Genomic DNA, 20928 nt, shown 5'->3' on the forward strand with positions numbered 1-20928 from the left:
TGTAGTGTGTTATTACAACAACTTGTGTAAGGAACAGAGCTATGGCACAATTAAAAATGCGTGCCTTGTGTAAATTAAAGTCAGGTGTTATTTCAAATATATTACTTTTGCAGAGTGCAAGTCAAATGAATTTCAATATGAAGGAACATGTTATCGATTCATCAAACGCCAACGACAATTCCAAAGTGCTGCCAAAGTATGCAATAGAAGAGGCTACATGATAGCCAGCGTGCGCAGTGAAGGAGAACACGAGTTTCTTAAGACGACTATTGCCGACCTTGCAAACGTAAGTTCTAATAATCTATGGAACGACGAGCTTATTTAATAGTTTAGTAGTGAGCACAATTGTACCAGAAATATAATAGTAGAAACAAGCGAATATATTGATGAGGATTTTGTTTCAGTAATTTAGCTGAGCACACATTATAGTTACGATTTCAGGCAGTGAGTGAGTGAGTCACAATGTGTAGACTGTAATTTGGTTTCATATCGACAGTTTTGTGTCTATGTCCATAAACGCCCTTAATGATTGAAAGTGGATGAACACTATCGTTTATCATCAAAAATATATTATTAATGAACGAGAAATAGTTATTGGGGCATATGATGGAAGTCGAACTACCTTCCAAGATATGCAAATTGACACATTATAATTAGAGATCTAGCCAATGTCAATACAGTAGTGAAATATGTTGAATGTAATTTATAATGATCCTAGTGCTCATTGGTAACTCATTGAAATTTTTAACATTTTCACCACATGTCATTGAAAAAAATCTGGTATAATATTATTAATATTATGCTGAAATCGTATTTTAGAAATATAATGATCAGCCGGATAATTTGAAATGACCGATCAATATATATTGTCGTGTTAAGCATATTTGATCAATGCGCTATCAAATATGTCATTCGCAGAAGAAGAAGAAGAAGCGAGAAAATAGTGGCAGCAGCTCGAAGGAAAGAAAGCGCAAAGGAGGGAAAGGCAAAAGGAAGGAAGGCAGAAAACGAAAAGAAAGGAAGCGAAATCAAAAGGAGATAACGCATTGGTGGGTTGGAGGTCATAAAGTGGATGATGAATGGGAGTGGATAAACGATGATGACTGGTCGTATGACGGTGCCTGGAGTACTAACGAGCCAGGCGAACAAGAATGTACTGGTTTGAGTAAAGACGACGAATGGAATATGACGACAATGGATTGTAACACAGAAACGGCAGTCGTTTGCCGTAGAGGTATATTATTATAACTATTCCAGTGACGGGGAAAATAAACTGAAATAAACTAAGCGTATTATAATAGCACATGTGTTGATAAAATGTACAAATGTCCTCCATTTTTACTATATGTGATTTTTTTGTTTTCTGTTCCAGGGCCCGGTGATGACGAGAAGCTAAGGAAAGCAAGGGGACGTTCTGCTCGAGATCCCACGAGTAAGTTGTACGTCTGAAGATGTGTATTAGCATGTGTATCTACATCACTTTAATGAGTGGTGTGGTATCGATATAGTTATGTAAATATTCTGACATAATATCAAACTTTGAACTAAGTGAAATTATTTTACTTTTTATAGATGAATGCTATTGCCGTGCATATGGCGATCCTCATTATTTTACCTTTGATGGACAACGCCATGATTTTATGGGAAATTGTACTTACTTACTAGTTGAAGACATGCTGCATGACCCGCCTTATTTCCGGGCACAATCTAAAAACGATTATCGGGAGGGCAAGAAACCCACTGTTACTCTGCAGTTATATGTCACCGTGTTTGTATACGGTCACGTCATCACCTTAAATCAAGATAAAAAGATACTGGTGAGTAATCACTGTTCATAGTTAATGTTTGTTATTTCTTTGCTAGGCGGCATACACCCTGATAACTCTTATTGAATATTTCTATTGATAACCGACATTTGTAACATACGCCATTTATTTCCAAGTATATTTCATGTTTACTACAATGTGTATCTGCTTATGAGCTGCATTACGTAATGTAAGAAACACTGCCATCATCTGGACGGTTTAAGCATTTGCAGACTTTAGTCGGAGTTACTCCATAGTCGCATCTATTTGTGTATAAATTGTATCGTCTTACAATGAAGTAAATATAATACAGCCAGTCACAGAAATACCTTCGTTCATTTGTATCATTTCCTGAGCTCATATTTGCTTATTTAAATTGGGAAGAGTTGCCGCACTTGAGCTAGATGTAAATTACGTCAGTTTATTGCCTAAATAGTTATTGTCTAAACAAGCAAAAAGAAGTTCACAGATTAATAATTTAAAAAAATACATGTCTTGCAAAAGAGGGTGCTCTTCTTTAATTAATATATTAATTAATATATAATCGAATCAAGACAATTTCAAACGAACAACTATGAGTGTATCGTATATGTAACTATGGAATCAGATGGGATAGGGCATGAATAATACACATAAGTCAGTATGTAGAGCGTCTTTATACTGATAACACATCAGTATTAATCAACAGTCAGTGGTATGACTTGATGGGATAACAAGAGGGTGACGTACATGTGTATTATAAACTTTACAGCATTGTTCTAAGACATGTTGACCAACTTATTACTACATAATAGTAATAACTCACCCACGTGAATGTGCCAGTGCTAATTAATATTCAAGTCGTATTTTTGCATTATTCTGAAAATAAAGTGAGTCTTATATATGACACAAATTATACCACGTTTTACTTTTCCGCGCCATTCTGTCATATTTTGTCAAAAAGGAAACTATTTGTCAAGTCTGTATATCGCAAGCATTGCATAGCATAGCATGGATATATTATGTTGGAGCGTGAATAAAGCTTTCTCGCATTCTCTCGCTCTGCCTAATCCTGCTAGCAAAACGTTCCCGTTATAAAGATTACCTGTTGTGGGACATCAATGTATTAAACAAATAACTTGATGAATGACTTTGACTTGTACCCCTGTTAAATTTATAATTAAGCGGATTCAACTAGTGATGATGAGGGATCACACAAACAACAAAATACTAAATAAATAAATACACTTCATACATTCATTATAACATACACATTTGTTACGGCATTAAGTATTGCATTACAGCTCGACGGAAATGACATCAATTTACCATCAAGTTCTGTAGACGGCCTGAACATAGAATTAGCCGGTCGGTGGGTATTAGTGTCGACAGCTCTCGGGTTCTGGTTACAATGGGACGGAGTTAGTAAAGTTCAAATAGGAGTACCAAAAGAATATGCAGGGAATCTGCAAGGCATGTGTGGAGATTGTGACGGAGATAAAAATAATGATGGCGAGAGAGGAAATTCTAACCCTTGGGGAAATAGTTGGAAAGTTGAGCAAAGGTATGATCAGCTTTAATCTATTCTACACATAGTGAACGGATATTCAATATACGTTATTTGTTTTGTATTATGTGCGATAAACACGTTATTAATATGTGTGCACATATTTGTAATAGAAACATGTATAGTTGGTTTCAATGAATCGTACATGCGATACTAATGCAACTGTCGATATTGCGATACGTAATAATGTATATCACTTTCCAGTAAAAATATAATTTGTTTTATTATGTGTAATTAGAAAGTGACACGTTCTAACGTATTTCTTTTCTTAAAAACAATCTGTGAAGCTGTGGTGATGTTCTAATTCAGCCAGAACAATGCAGTGCTGATAAGGTGGAGGCTTTCGAAGCAGATGACAAATGTGGAATGATATTAGATCCTAACGGACCTTTCGGAGATTGTGCAGTGAACAGTAAGGTTGAGGAAGAAAGGGAAACGATTCACCATTCTTGTCTGTTTGATACGTGTCACTTGGGCGATGAGGACCAGCTTTGTGCCGCGTTGACTGAGTTCATGAAAATTTGTCGGGACTATGGATTTATGCCAAAAACATTTAGGACTACGGATTTCTGTCGTAAGTATTTGTATTGTCATTTTTATTATGAAAGTCTATGCACTGAGATGAACGTATTACAAGTTCAATTGTGAGCCTGTCAATCTCATTCAGTAGCATGAGCAAAATGAATAGTGTATGTGAAGCTTGGCGTCTGTTTCGTAAGGAGAATCAATGAAATGTTAGCAAAATAATTCCAATCATTTTACAAGATCTCCATATCTATCCTGTAAACAGTAATTTTTTTTACGTGTTTGTGTATAACACATTCTCTAACCACATAATAATCTAAACTGTACCTTTTTTGTTTAGCTCTTACTTGTCAACCTTATTCCCGTTACAACCCGTGCATGTCCACGTGTACTCCTAACTGTGTTTATGGCAAAACTCCTACGTGTCCTGATGCCTGTGACGAAGGATGTGAATGCATGGAGGGATACATCCTAAGTGGCAATGACTGTGTACCGGAAGAGGAATGCGGTTGTGTTGACGACGCTGGTGGATATAGAAAGGTTAGCATTATTAGTAAGCTGTGTTTCTACTAGATAATGTAATTGATATTAGTCTAAAACGGATTTGTAATTTACACTATTGATTAAAAACGTATTGTCGTAATCAAGTATTTATCTTCTTTCAGAATGGTGAAACATGGATGACGACAGACTGTAGTGGCGAATGCTCTTGTGAGACCGGAGGCGAAGTCGAGTGTTTCGACATCACTTGCCACCCCGATGCCTACTGTGGAACAAAAGAAGGCCGATTCGGATGTCAGTGTAATGATGGATATCAAGGAGATGGCATAGAATCATGTGAAGGTTTATACCATTTATTACATATATAATTTAATAATGAGTATATATGTAAGGATGTAAAACGATACATTGCTATATATTGGCGCAATGGGATTAATTTTGCTATGTAACGTGTTTTTTTCATTTCAGGATCATCACTACCTGTAATAGAGCCAGGTATAGTAGTGTTACACATTCCAATACATTAATCGTTGTTCTGAATCAAATTTCAGTATAATTTTTATGGTACGAGACATTCAGAAATCGATTTTATAAATGGTCATAGCGTGTATTATATTAAATATTATATGCAACACAAAAATAGGGTAGCAAATCTGTGGTGTGTGTGTTGACATATTAGTAATATAACTATCTGATTTGATTTCAAACCAAATAATTTATTTTCTAGCCGGTATGCAAGTAGTCGCTACATCTCCTTCTGTCACTGACTATCCACCTGATGAAGCAGAGGCGTTTCCAAAACAAGGTAAACTATCTGTATGCTATGTCAGAATTATTAATTATTGTTTTCAATTGTGTACATTTTTATGTATTTTTTGTCACTAGTTCCAGAATTCAAAAACAATTTGTGCTGTTGAAATGGGGCACACTAAACTAACATTACTAACACGTTTTACTTAAACAAAAGGCGAATCCTGAAGCGTTTTAAATAAGTGTTTATGACCAAGCTGTCATAGAGTGAAAATGATATGATAGTCAACAGAATAATAATTTCATTAATTATGTGTCACAGCATTGCTAATTTGCTCTTGAATGATATGTTTAACAATTATTATTTCATTTGCAGTCGCTCCCATTGCAGTCGACGAACCTGCTTTTGAAAGTGCACAGGATTGTTCAGTTGATAAAGGAATACAGACTACATGTGGTACCAAAGGCAAGAGAGATATGAATATTCAACTACTATGTGAGAAAGATCAGTCTATTCATATTAAAAGCGCTAGCTATGGTCGGACAGCTGGTGATATCGGGTGTGGAATTGAAGAACCATTGTTGACAGATGAATGTACTTCGTCGACGTCGCTACAAGCAATCCGTGATCTTTGTGACAATAAGCACAAATGTACCATTCCATTTAAATCGAAATTTCATGGCGGTGACCCATGTGGGAAAAAAGTTGAGAAATTTCTCACTGTTGATTATAGCTGCACTGCAATATGTGAGTACAAATCACCTGTTTACAAAATGTATTTGTGCATGTAGGTAAACGGGGATATGATCAAACATTTAATATTTGTCCGTTATATAACAACAACATAAACACTTTGCATGCATTAAACGTGTGTATGCGATTACTTGAAAACTTTGTCACGAATATAGGTTTAGCTGTTTTCGTGAACAAGTTTTTAACATATGTCTTTTTCCTAACATTCAGGTGATGGAGCACCAGAGGCATTTCCAGGTGATCATTTTCATTTTCTTTAATTTATACCTATTTATGTGGATGGAAATATTTACTAATTTTACCATGCATACACACTCATGGATTGTGTGACCCTTTTTCACACGTCAATACGCAGTTAATATTATCAATATTGTAGTACAAATGACCTTATACCAGACCGGCATACACTTTCTATGTGCATAGAAATACAAACTCAAAACTCACACAAAGTACTTTTTATATTGTGTCACCTATGCGACATATACAATTTTGTGCTAGTTTGGTCATTATCAAGTTCATATTTAGACTTGCAAACACTAAATATGTTTTACCTCTCTTATATAAAAGTTGTTCTTCGATGACAAGGAATTTATAATAACAGTGATGTAATGCTTTCATTGTTTCATACGTAATTACATGGACATTTTATTCTGTAGATAACAAAATTATAATTATATTTATCAGTAATGATTTTCGCAATTGGCAACGGGAAGCGCATCAACGGTAACCAAACGTCCTGTGTCTTTCTACAAATGACACTTTGTTATTGAGTAAATACTATTATATTGCACGTTAGTTTCATATTTGTATATAGTGCATTTCTTGTCATGTGAAATACTAATGCTTTTTATCATTTGGTAGCTTTTGCTGCGACAACACCACCTCTCCCAGACGAAGATGAGGAATTGAAGGACTTGGAGCCTGCAGTTGAAGTAGAAGGTGCGCCTGAGTGTTATGACGAGATGCCAGCGGAAAACAGATGTGGAATCAAACCAAAAGGCTTATCAATTCGACTGGAATGCGAAGAAGAACAGTACGTTTATATTCAAAGCGCAAGTTATGGACGATCACAAGGTGATGTAGGATGCGATGTGCTTACCCCACTAGAGGAAGATGAGTGTACTTCCGAGACAACTTTGCAAGCAGTTAAAGACAAGTGTGAAGGAAGAAGATCTTGCGTCGTTCCATTTCGTCCCAACTTTCATGGTGGAAATCCTTGTGGTAGGAGGGTTGAGACGTTTCTCAATGTGAAATATGTCTGTGTAAAATCTTGTAAGTTATTATTGTCGAACAATAATTATAGTTTTATTGTCATATTGGGTTACTTGCACATGAAATGAACACGCAAGTCTACCGTAGCTTTAAAATATTACAACATATAATTTTCATGCGGGAAATAAACACTGCAACACAGTTTTTAAATTATTCATTATTATCTTGATTGCCAATAACACCAACAGCGTATTATATATGTATTGAAATATGTTTCATTGAGTTTTCTACATCAGGCAAATTATGTATTACATTTCAACCTATCAATATTTTGATATATAATATGCAATATTCATCTTTCTCTGCATTTAATATTAACTAGAATTAGTTCATTAATAATTGTATTTGAAGTCAATGAAATTCGGTTCATTCGGTACGCTATTGCATTCTTACTACTTAAATCCAATACATACATAGTAGCATTTGTGAAACATAATTGTATAGAATTCCAGTCTTTGTTTAATAAATATGCGTTTTCCTTATCTATAGGTGGAGGAGAACCCGAAGTTTTGCCAGGTATGATCTCTGTTATTATGTTAAAGTAATCATTGACATTGTATTAACAACAAAATGCTACCTTGGCGCACATCGCCTTAAGGGGGCCAACTAAATTTGAATTACACTGATGTAATCCTTTCATTGTTTTAATTGTTTCAAAAGTAGTACATAATTATATGGACTTTTTAATCTATAGATCACCAAATTATAATGATATTTAACCAATGATTCTCGCAATTGGCAACGGAAAGTGCATCAACAGTAACCAAACTTCCTGTATCTTTCTACTAATGACACTTTGTTATTGAGTAAACACTATTATATTGCACGTTAGTTTTATATGTGTATATAGTGCATTTCTTGTCATGTGAAATACTAATGCTTTTTATTATTTGGTAGCTTTTGCTGCTACAACACCATCTCTCCCAGACGAAGATGAGGACTTGATGGACTTTGAGCCAGCAGTTGAAGTAGAAGGTGCGCCTGAGTGTTATGACGAGATGCCAGCGGAAAACAGATGTGGAATCAAACCAAAAGGCTTATCAATTCGACTGGAATGCGAAAAAGGACAGTACGTTTATATTCAAAGCGCAAGTTATGGACGATCACAAGGTGATGTAGGATGCGATGTGCTTACCCCACTAGAGGAAGATGAGTGTACTTCCGAGACAACTTTGCAAGCAGTTAAAGACAAGTGTGAAGGAAGAAGATCTTGCGTCGTTCCATTTCGTCCCAACTTTCATGGTGGAAATCCTTGTGGTAAGAGGGTTGAGACGTTTCTCAATGTGAAATATGTCTGTGCAAAATCATGTAAGTTATTATTGTCGAACAATAATTATAGTTTTATTGTCATATTGGGTTACTTGCACATGAAAGGAACACGCAAGACCACCGTAGCTTTAAAATATTACAATATATAATTTTCATGCGGGAAATAAACACTGCAACACATTTTTTAAATTATTCATTATTATCTTGATTGCCAATAACACCAACGACGTATTATATTTGTATTGAAATATGTTTCATTGAATTTTCTACATCAGGCAAATTATGTATTACATTTCAACCTATCAATATTTTGATATATAATATGCAATATTCATCTTTCTCTGCATTTAATATTAACTAGAATTAGTTCAATAATAATTGTATTTGAAGTCAATGAAATTCGGTTCATTCGGTACGCTATTGCATTCTTACTACTTAAAGCCAATATATATATATATATATAGTAGCATTTGTGAAACATAATTGTAAAGAATTCCAGTCTTTGTTTAATAAATATGCGTTTGCCTTATATATAGGTGGAGGAGAACCCGAAGCTTTGCCAGGTATGATCTCTGTTATTATGTTAAAGTAATCATTGACATTGTAATGACAACAAAATGCTACCTTGGCGCACATCGCCTTAAGGGGGCCAACTAAATTTGAATTACACTGATGAAATCCTTTCATTGTTTTAATTGTTTCAAAAGTCGTACATAATTATATAGACTTTTTAATCTATAGATCACCAAATTATAATGATATTTAACCCTAATGATTCTCGCAATTGGCAAAGGAACGTGCATCAACAGTAACCAAACTTCCTGTATCTTTCTACTAATGACACTTTGTTATTGAGTAAATACTATTATATTGCACGTTAGTTTTATATTTGTATATAGTGCATTTCTTGTCATGTGAAATACTAATGCTTTTTATCATTTGGTAGCTTTTGCTGCTACAACACCATCTCTCCCAGACGAAGATGAGGACTTGATGGACTTTGAGCCAGCAGTTGAAGTAGAAGGTGCGCCTGAGTGTTATGACGAGATGCCAGCGGAAAACAGATGTGGAATCAAACCAAAAGGCTTATCAATTCGACTGGAATGCGAAAAAGGACAGTACGTTTATATTCAAAGCGCAAGTTATGGACGATCACAAGGTGATGTAGGATGCGATGTGCTTACCCCACTAGAGGCAGATGAGTGTACTTCCGAAACAACTTTGCAAGCAGTTAAAGACAAGTGTGAAGGAAGAAGATCTTGCGTCGTTCCATTTCGTCCCAACTTTCATGGTGGAAATCCTTGTGGTAGGAGGGTTGAGACGTTTCTCAATGTGAAATATGTCTGTGCAAAATCATGTAAGTTATTATTGTCAAGCAACAATTATAGTTTTATTGTCATATTGGGTTACTTGCACATGAAAGGAACACGCAAGTCCACCGTAGCTTTAAAATATTACAATATATCATTTTCATGCGGGAAATAAACACTGCAACACATTTTTTAAATTATTCATTATTATCTTGATTACCAATAACACCAACGGCGTATTATATTTGTATTGAAATATGTTTCATTGAATTTTCTACATCAGGCAAATTATGTATTACATTTCAACCTATCAATATTTTGATATATAATATGCAATATTCATCTTTCTCTGCATTTAATATTAACTAGAATTAGTTCAATAATAATTGTATTTGAAGTCAATGAAATTCGGTTCATTCGGTACGCTATTGCATTCTTACTACTTAAAGCCAATATATATATATATATAGTAGCATTTGTGAAACATAATTGTAAAGAATTCCAGTCTTTGTTTAATAAATATGCGTTTGCCTTATATATAGGTGGAGGAGAACCCGAAGCTTTGCCAGGTATGATCTCTGTTATTATGTTAAAGTAATCATTGACATTGTAATGACAACAAAATGCTACCTTGGCGCACATCGCCTTAAGGGGGCCAACTAAATTTGAATTACACTGATGAAATCCTTTCATTGTTTTAATTGTTTCAAAAGTCGTACATAATTATATAGACTTTTTAATCTATAGATCACCAAATTATAATGATATTTAACCCTAATGATTCTCGCAATTGGCAAAGGAACGTGCATCAACAGTAACCAAACTTCCTGTATCTTTCTACTAATGACACTTTGTTATTGAGTAAATACTATTATATTGCACGTTAGTTTTATATTTGTATATAGTGCATTTCTTGTCATGTGAAATACTAATGCTTTTTATCATTTGGTAGCTTTTGCTGCTACAACACCATCTCTCCCAGACGAAGATGAGGACTTGATGGACTTTGAGCCAGCAGTTGAAGTAGAAGGTGCGCCTGAGTGTTATGACGAGATGCCAGCGGAAAACAGATGTGGAATCAAACCAAAAGGCTTATCAATTCGACTGGAATGCGAAAAAGGACAGTACGTTTATATTCAAAGCGCAAGTTATGGACGATCACAAGGTGATGTAGGATGCGATGTGCTTACCCCACTAGAGGCAGATGAGTGTACTTCCGAAACAACTTTGCAAGCAGTTAAAGACAAGTGTGAAGGAAGAAGATCTTGCGTCGTTCCATTTCGTCCCAACTTTCATGGTGGAAATCCTTGTGGTAGGAGGGTTGAGACGTTTCTCAATGTGAAATATGTCTGTGCAAAATCATGTAAGTTATTATTGTCAAGCAACAATTATAGTTTTATTGTCATATTGGGTTACTTGCACATGAAAGGAACACGCAAGTCCACCGTAGCTTTAAAATATTACAATATATCATTTTCATGCGGGAAATAAACACTGCAACACATTTTTTAAATTATTCATTATTATCTTGATTGCCAATAACACCAACGGCGTATTATATTTGTATTGAAATATGTTTCATTGAATTTTCTACATCAGGCAAATTATGTATTACATTTCAACCTATCAATATTTTGATATATAATATGCAATATTCATCTTTCTCTGCATTTAATATTAACTAGAATTAGTTCAATAATAATTGTATTTGAAGTCAATGAAATTCGGTTCATTCGGTACGCTATTGCATTCTTACTACTTAAAGCCAATATATATATATATATAGTAGCATTTGTGAAACATAATTGTAAAGAATTCCAGTCTTTGTTTAATAAATATGCGTTTGCCTTATATATAGGTGGAGGAGAACCCGAAGCTTTGCCAGGTATGATCTCTGTTATTATGTTAAAGTAATCATTGACATTGTAATGACAACAAAATGCTACCTTGGCGCACATCGCCTTAAGGGGGCCAACTAAATTTGAATTACACTGATGAAATCCTTTCATTGTTTTAATTGTTTCAAAAGTCGTACATAATTATATAGACTTTTTAATCTATAGATCACCAAATTATAATGATATTTAACCCTAATGATTCTCGCAATTGGCAAAGGAACGTGCATCAACAGTAACCAAACTTCCTGTATCTTTCTACTAATGACACTTTGTTATTGAGTAAATACTATTATATTGCACGTTAGTTTTATATTTGTATATAGTGCATTTCTTGTCATGTGAAATACTAATGCTTTTTATCATTTGGTAGCTTTTGCTGCTACAACACCATCTCTCCAAGACGAAGATGAGGACTTGATGGACTTTGAGCCAGCAGTTGAAGTAGTAGGTGCGCCTGAGTGTTATGACGAGATGCCAGCGGAAAACAGATGTGGAATCAAACCAAAAGGCTTATCAATTCGACTGGAATGCGAAAAAGGACAGTACGTTTATATTCAAAGCGCAAGTTATGGACGATCACAAGGTGATGTAGGATGCGATGTGCTTACCCCACTAGAGGAAGATGAGTGTACTTCCGAGACAACTTTGCAAGCAGTTAAAGACAAGTGTGAAGGAAGAAGATCTTGCGTCGTTCCATTTCGTCCCAACTTTCATGGTGGAAATCCTTGTGGTAGGAGGGTTGAGACGTTTCTCAATGTGAAATATGTCTGTGCAAAATCATGTAAGTTATTATTGTCAAGCAACAATTATAGTTTTATTGTCATATTGGGTTACTTGCACATGAAAGGAACACGCAAGTCCACCGTAGCTTTAAAATATTACAATATATCATTTTCATGCGGGAAATAAACACTGCAACACATTTTTTAAATTATTCATTATTATCTTGATTGCCAATAACACCAACGGCGTATTATATTTGTATTGAAATATGTTTCATTGAATTTTCTACATCAGGCAAATTATGTATTACATTTCAACCTATCAATATTTTGATATATAATATGCAATATTCATCTTTCTCTGCATTTAATATTAACTAGAATTAGTTCAATAATAATTGTATTTGAAGTCAATGAAATTCGGTTCATTCGGTACGCTATTGCATTCTTACTACTTAAAGCCAATATATATATATATATATATAGTAGCATTTGTGAAACATAATTGTAAAGAATTCCAGTCTTTGTTTAATAAATATGCGTTTGCCTTATATATAGGTGGAGGAGAACCCGAAGCTTTGCCAGGTATGATCTCTGTTATTATGTTAAAGTAATCATTGACATTGTAATGACAACAAAATGCTACCTTGGCGCACATCGCCTTAAGGGGGCCAACTAAATTTGAATTACACTGATGAAATCCTTTCATTGTTTTAATTGTTTCAAAAGTCGTACATAATTATATAGACTTTTTAATCTATAGATCACCAAATTATAATGATATTTAACCCTAATGATTCTCGCAATTGGCAAAGGAACGTGCATCAACAGTAACCAAACTTCCTGTATCTTTCTACTAATGACACTTTGTTATTGAGTAAATACTATTATATTGCACGTTAGTTTTATATTTGTATATAGTGCATTTCTTGTCATGTGAAATACTAATGCTTTTTATCATTTGGTAGCTTTTGCTGCTACAACACCATCTCTCCCAGACGAAGATGAGGACTTGATGGACTTTGAGCCAGCAGTTGAAGTAGAAGGTGCGCCTGAGTGTTATGACGAGATGCCAGCGGAAAACAGATGTGGAATCAAACCAAAAGGCTTATCAATTCGACTGGAATGCGAAAAAGGACAGTACGTTTATATTCAAAGCGCAAGTTATGGACGATCACAAGGTGATGTAGGATGCGATGTGCTTACCCCACTAGAGGCAGATGAGTGTACTTCCGAAACAACTTTGCAAGCAGTTAAAGACAAGTGTGAAGGAAGAAGATCTTGCGTCGTTCCATTTCGTCCCAACTTTCATGGTGGAAATCCTTGTGGTAGGAGGGTTGAGACGTTTCTCAATGTGAAATATGTCTGTGCAAAATCATGTAAGTTATTATTGTCAAGCAACAATTACAGTTTTATTGTCATATTGGGTTACTTGCACATGAAAGGAACACGCAAGTCCACCGTAGCTTTAAAATATTACAATATATCATTTTCATGCGGGAAATAAACACTGCAACACATTTTTTAAATTATTCATTATTATCTTGATTGCCAATAACACCAACGGCGTATTATATTTGTATTGAAATATGTTTCATTGAATTTTCTACATCAGGCAAATTATGTATTACATTTCAACCTATCAATATTTTGATATATAATATGCAATATTCATCTTTCTCTGCATTTAATATTAACTAGAATTAGTTCAATAATAATTGTATTTGAAGTCAATGAAATTCGGTTCATTCGGTACGCTATTGCATTCTTACTACTTAAAGCCAATATATATATATATAGTAGCATTTGTGAAACATAATTGTAAAGAATTCCAGTCTTTGTTTAATAAATATGCGTTTGCCTTATATATAGGTGGAGGAGAACCCGAAGCTTTGCCAGGTATGATCTCTGTTATTATGTTAAAGTAATCATTGACATTATAATGACAACAAAATGCTACCTTGGCGCACATCGCCTTAAGGGGGCCAACTAAATTTGAATTACACTGATGAAATCCTTTCATTGTTTTAATTGTTTCAAAAGTCGTACATAATTTTATAGACTTTTTAATCTATAGATCACCAAATTATAATGATATTTAACCCTAATGATTCTCGCAATTGGCAAGGGAACGTGCATCAACAGTAACCAAACTTCCTGTATCTTTCTACTAATGACACTTTGTTATTGAGTAAATACTATTATATTGCACGTTAGTTTTATATTTGTATATAGTGCATTTCTTGTCATGTGAAATACTAATGCTTTTTATCATTTGGTAGCTTTTGCTGCTACAACACCATCTCTCCCAGACGAAGATGAGGACTTGATGGACTTTGAGCCAGCAGTTGAAGTAGTAGGTGCGCCTGAGTGTTATGACGAGATGCCAGCGGAAAACAGATGTGGAATCAAACCAAAAGGCTTATCAATTCGACTGGAATGCGAAAAAGGACAGTACGTTTATATTCAAAGCGCAAGTTATGGACGATCACAAGGTGATGTAGGATGCGATGTGCTTACCCCACTAGAGGCAGATGAGTGTACTTCCGAAACAACTTTGCAAGCAGTTAAAGACAAGTGTGAAGGAAGAAGATCTTGCGTCGTTCCATTTCGTCCCAACTTTCATGGTGGAAATCCTTGTGGTAGGAGGGTTGAGACGTTTCTCAATGTGAAATATGTCTGTGCAAAATCATGTAAGTTATTATTGTCAAGCAACAATTATAGTTTTATTGTCATATTGGGTTACTTGCACATGAAAGGAACACGCAAGTCCACCGTAGCTTTAAAATATTACAATATATCATTTTCATGCGGGAAATAAACACTGCAACACATTTTTTAAATTATTCATTATTATCTTGATTGCCAATAACACCAACGGCGTATTATATTTGTATTGAAATATGTTTCATTGAATTTTCTACATCAGGCAAATTATGTATTACATTTCAACCTATCAATATTTTGATATATAATATGCAATATTCATCTTTCTCTGCATTTAATATTAACTAGAATTAGTTCAATAATAATTGTATTTGAAGTCAATGAAATTCGGTTCATTTGGTACGCTATTGCATTCTTACTACTTAAAGCCAATATATATATATATAGTAACATTTGTGAAACATAATTGTAAAGAATTCCAGTCTTTGTTTAATAAATATGCGTTTGCCTTATATATAGGTGGGGGAGAACCCGAAGCTTTGCCAGGTATGATCTCTGTTATTATGTTAAAGTAATCATTGACATTGTAATGACAACAAAATGCTACTTTGGCGCACATCGCCTTAAGGGGGCCAACTAAATTTGAATTACACTGATGAAATCCTTTCATTGTTTTAATTGTTTCAAAAGTCGTACATAATGATATAGACTTTTTAATCTATAGATCACCAAATTATAATGATATTTAACCCTAATGATTCTCGCAATTGGCAAGAGAACGTGCATCAACAGTAACCAAACTTCCTGTATCTTTCTACTAATGACACTTTGTTATTGAGTAAATACTATTATATTGCACGTTAGTTTTATATTTGTATATAGTGCATTTCTTGTCATGTGAAATACTAATGCTTTTTATCATTTGGTAGCTTTTGCTGCTACAACACCATCTCTCCCAGACGAAGATGAGGACTTGATGGACTTTGAGCCAGCAGTTGAAGTAGAAGGTGCGCCTGAGTGTTATGACGAGATGCCAGCGGAAAACCGATGTGGAATCAAACCAAAAGGCTTATCAATTCGACTGGAATGCGAAAAAGGACAGTACGTTTATATTCAAAGCGCAAGTTATGGACGATCACAAGGTGATGTAGGATGCGATGTGCTTACCCCACTAGAGGCAGATGAGTGTACTTCCGAAACAACTTTGCAAGCAGTTAAAGACAAGTGTGAAGGAAGAAGATCTTGCGTCGTTCCATTTCGTCCCAACTTTCATGGTGGAAATCCTTGTGGTAGGAGGGTTGAGACGTTTCTCAATGTGAAATATGTCTGTGCAAAATCATGTAAGTTATTATTGTCAAGCAACAATTATAGTTTTATTGTCATATTGGGTTACTTGCACATGAAAGGAACACGCAAGTCCACCGTAGCTTTAAAATATTACAATATATCATTTTCATGCGGGAAATAAACACTGCAACACATTTTTTAAATTATTCATTATTATCTTGATTGCCAATAACACCAACGGCGTATTATATTTGTATTGAAATATGTTTCATTGAATTTTCTACATCAGGCAAATTATGTATTACATTTCAACCTATCAATATTTTGATATATAATATGCAATATTCATCTTTCTCTGCATTTAATATTAACTAGAATTAGTTCAATAATAATTGTATTTGAAGTCAATGAAATTCGGTTCATTCGGTACGCTATTGCATTCTTACTACTTAAAGCCAATATATATATATATATATAGTAGCATTTGTGAAACATAATTGTAAAGAATTCCAGTCTTTGTTTAATAAATATGCGTTTGCCTTATATATAGGTGGAGGAGAACCCGAAGCTTTGCCAGGTATGATCTCTGTTATTATGTTAAAGTAATCATTGACATTATAATGACAACAAAATGCTACCTTGGCGCACATCGCCTTAAGGGGGCCAACTAATTTTGAATTACACTGATGAAATCCTTTCATTGTTTTAATTGTTTCAAAAGTCGTACATAATTATATAGACTTTTTAATCTATAGATCACCAAATTATAATGATATTTAACCCTAATGATTCTCGCAATTGGCAAGGGAACGTGCATCAACAGTAACCAAACTTCCTGTATCTTTCTACTAATGACACTTTGTTATTGAGTAAATACTATTATATTGCACGTTAGTTTTATATTTGTATATAGTGCATTTCTTGTCATGTGAAATACTAATGCTTTTTATCATTTGGTAGCTTTTGCTGCTACAACACCATCTCTCCAAGACGAAGATGAGGACTTGATGGACTTTGAGCCAGCAGTTGAAGTAGTAGGTGCGCCTGAGTGTTATGACGAGATGCCAGCGGAAAACAGATGTGGAATCAAACCAAAAGGCTTATCAATTCGACTGGAATGCGAAAAAGGACAGTACGTTTATATTCAAAGCGCAAGTTATGGACGATCACAAGGTGATGTAGGATGCGATGTGCTTACCCCACTAGAGGAAGATGAGTGTACTTCCGAGACAACTTTGCAAGCAGTTAAAGACAAGTGTGAAGGAAGAAGATCTTGCGTCGTTCCATTTCGTCCCAACTTTCATGGTGGAAATCCTTGTGGTAGGAGGGTTGAGACGTTTCTCAATGTGAAATATGTCTGTGCAAAATCATGTAAGTTATTATTGTCAAGCAACAATTATAGTTTTATTGTCATATTGGGTTACTTGCACATGAAAGGAACACGCAAGTCCACCGTAGCTTTAAAATATTACAATATATCATTTTCATGCGGGAAATAAACACTGCAACACATTTTTTAAATTATTCATTATTATCTTGATTGCCAATAACACCAACGGCGTATTATATTTGTATTGAAATATGTTTCATTGAATTTTCTACATCAGGCAAATTATGTATTACATTTCAACCTATCAATATTTTGATATATAATATGCAATATTCATCTTTCTCTGCATTTAATATTAACTAGAATTAGTTCAATAATAATTGTATTTGAAGTCAATGAAATTCGGTTCATTCGGTACGCTATTGCATTCTTACTACTTAAAGCCAATATATATATATATATAGTAGCATTTGTGAAACATAATTGTAAAGAATTCCAGTCTTTGTTTAATAAATATGCGTTTGCCTTATATATAGGTGGAGGAGAACCCGAAGCTTTGCCAGGTATGATCTCTGTTATTATGTTAAAGTAATCATTGACATTATAATGACAACAAAATGCTACCTTGGCGCACATCGCCTTAAGGGGGCCAACTAATTTTGAATTACACTGATGAAATCCTTTCATTGTTTTAATTGTTTCAAAAGTCGTACATAATTATATAGACTTTTTAATCTATAGATCACCAAATTATAATGATATTTAACCCTAATGATTCTCGCAATTGGCAAGGGAACGTGCATCAACAGTAACCAAACTTCCTGTATCTTTCTACTAATGACACTTTGTTATTGAGTAAATACTATTATATTGCACGTTAGTTTTATATTTGTATATAGTGCATTTCTTGTCATGTGAAATACTAATGCTTTTTATCATTTGGTAGCTTTTGCTGCTACAACACCATCTCTCCAAGACGAAGATGAGGACTTGATGGACTTTGAGCCAGCAGTTGAAGTAGTAGGTGCGCCTGAGTGTTATGACGAGATGCCAGCGGAAAACAGATGTGGAATCAAACCAAAAGGCTTATCAATTCGACTGGAATGCGAAAAAGGACAGTACGTTTATATTCAAAGCGCAAGTTATGGACGATCACAAGGTGATGTAGGATGCGATGTGCTTACCCCACTAGAGGAAGATGAGTGTACTTCCGAGACAACTTTGCAAGCAGTTAAAGACAAGTGTGAAGGAAGAAGATCTTGCGTCGTTCCATTTCGTCCCAACTTTCATGGTGGAAATCCTTGTGGTAGGAGGGTTGAGACGTTTCTCAATGTGAAATATGTCTGTGCAAAATCATGTAAGTTATTATTGTCAAGCAACAATTATAGTTTTATTGTCATATTGGGTTACTTGCACATGAAAGGAACACGCAAGTCCACCGTAGCTTTAAAATATTACAATATATCATTTTCATGCGGGAAATAAACACTGCAACACATTTTTTAAATTATTCATTATTATCTTGATTGCCAATAACACCAACGGCGTATTATATTTGTATTGAAATATGTTTCATTGAATTTTCTACATCAGGCAAATTATGTATTACATTTCAACCTATCAATATTTTGATATATAATATGCAATATTCATCTTTCTCTGCATTTAATATTAACTAGAATTAGTTCAATAATAATTGTATTTGAAGTCAATGAAATTCGGTTCATTCGGTACGCTATTGCATTCTTACTACTTAAAGCCAATATATATATATATATAGTAGCATTTGTGAAACATAATTGTAAAGAATTCCAGTCTTTGTTTAATAAATATGCGTTTGCCTTATATATAGGTGGAGGAGAACCCGAAGCTTTGCCAGGTATGATCTCTGTTATTATGTTAAAGTAATCATTGACATTGTAATGACAACAAAATGCTACCTTGGCGCACATCGCCTTAAGGGGGCCAACTAATTTTGAATTACACTGATGAAATCCTTTCATTGTTTTAATTGTTTCAAAAGTCGTACATAATTATATAGACTTTTTAATCTATAGATCACCAAATTATAATGATATTTAACCCTAATGATTCTCGCAATTGGCAAGGGAACGTGCATCAACAGTAACCAAACTTCCTGTATCTTTCTACTAATGACACTTTGTTATTGAGTAAATACTATTATATTGCACGTTAGTTTTATATTTGTATATAGTGCATTTCTTGTCATGTGAAATACTAATGCTTTTTATCATTTGGTAGCTTTTGCTGCTACAACACCATCTCTCCAAGACGAAGATGAGGACTTGATGGACTTTGAGCCAGCAGTTGAAGTAGTAGGTGCGCCTGAGTGTTATGACGAGATGCCAGCGGAAAACAGATGTGGAATCAAACCAAAAGGCTTATCAATTCGACTGGAATGCGAAAAAGGACAGTACGTTTATATTCAAAGCGCAAGTTATGGACGATCACAAGGTGATGTAGGATGCGATGTGCTTACCCCACTAGAGGAAGATGAGTGTACTTCCGAGACAACTTTGCAAGCAGTTAAAGACAAGTGTGAAGGAAGAAGATCTTGCGTCGTTCCATTTCGTCCCAACTTTCATGGTGGAAATCCTTGTGGTAGGAGGGTTGAGACGTTTCTCAATGTGAAATATGTCTGTGCAAAATCATGTAAGTTATTATTGTCAAGCAACAATTATAGTTTTATTGTCATATTGGGTTACTTGCACATGAAAGGAACACGCAAGTCCACCGTAGCTTTAAAATATTACAATATATCATTTTCATGCGGGAAATAAACACTGCAACACATTTTTTAAATTATTCATTATTATCTTGATTGCCAATAACACCAACGGCGTATTATATTTGTATTGAAATATGTTTCATTGAATTTTCTACATCAGGCAAATTATGTATTACATTTCAACCTATCAATATTTTGATATATAATATGCAATATTCATCTTTCTCTGCATTTAATATTAACTAGAATTAGTTCAATAATAATTGTATTTGAAGTCAATGAAATTCGGTTCATTCGGTACGCTATTGCATTCTTACTACTTAAAGCCAATATATATATATATATAGTAGCATTTGTGAAACATAATTGTAAAGAATTCCAGTCTTTGTTTAATAAATATGCGTTTGCCTTATATATAGGTGGAGGAGAACCCGAAGCTTTGCCAGGTATGATCTCTGTTATTATGTTAAAGTAATCATTGACATTGTAATGACAACAAAATGCTACCTTGGCGCACATCGCCTTAAGGGGGCCAACTAAATT

At 34.5% G+C, this 20928-nt stretch overlaps 1 protein-coding gene across 1 annotated transcript in view; it reads left to right on the forward strand.

Annotated features, from left to right (window-relative positions):
* LOC102805334 (uncharacterized) overlaps nt 1-20928 on the forward strand; it is a 90495-nt gene that overhangs the window by 16951 nt on the left and 52616 nt on the right. The window contains exons 24-53 of the mRNA XM_085503551.1: nt 114-286; nt 919-1234; nt 1373-1432; nt 1573-1817; nt 3089-3348; nt 3639-3925; nt 4217-4416; nt 4542-4719; nt 4846-4872; nt 5105-5182; nt 5504-5875; nt 6743-7153; nt 7643-7669; nt 8051-8461; nt 9369-9779; nt 10275-10301; nt 10685-11095; nt 11591-11617; nt 12001-12411; nt 12911-12937; nt 13321-13731; nt 14225-14251; nt 14635-15045; nt 15949-16359; nt 17267-17677; nt 18173-18199; nt 18583-18993; nt 19489-19515; nt 19899-20309; nt 20805-20831. Coding sequence (XP_085359677.1) covers nt 114-286; nt 919-1234; nt 1373-1432; nt 1573-1817; nt 3089-3348; nt 3639-3925; nt 4217-4416; nt 4542-4719; nt 4846-4872; nt 5105-5182; nt 5504-5875; nt 6743-7153; nt 7643-7669; nt 8051-8461; nt 9369-9779; nt 10275-10301; nt 10685-11095; nt 11591-11617; nt 12001-12411; nt 12911-12937; nt 13321-13731; nt 14225-14251; nt 14635-15045; nt 15949-16359; nt 17267-17677; nt 18173-18199; nt 18583-18993; nt 19489-19515; nt 19899-20309; nt 20805-20831 — 6933 coding nt within the window. The remainder of the gene's footprint in view (nt 1-113; nt 287-918; nt 1235-1372; nt 1433-1572; nt 1818-3088; nt 3349-3638; nt 3926-4216; nt 4417-4541; nt 4720-4845; nt 4873-5104; nt 5183-5503; nt 5876-6742; nt 7154-7642; nt 7670-8050; nt 8462-9368; nt 9780-10274; nt 10302-10684; nt 11096-11590; nt 11618-12000; nt 12412-12910; nt 12938-13320; nt 13732-14224; nt 14252-14634; nt 15046-15948; nt 16360-17266; nt 17678-18172; nt 18200-18582; nt 18994-19488; nt 19516-19898; nt 20310-20804; nt 20832-20928) is intronic.

This window comes from Saccoglossus kowalevskii, chromosome 9 (assembly GCF_978046115.1).
Source record: "Saccoglossus kowalevskii chromosome 9, keSacKowa6.1, whole genome shotgun sequence".
In the NCBI taxonomy this organism is placed as follows: Eukaryota; Metazoa; Hemichordata; class Enteropneusta; family Harrimaniidae; genus Saccoglossus; species Saccoglossus kowalevskii.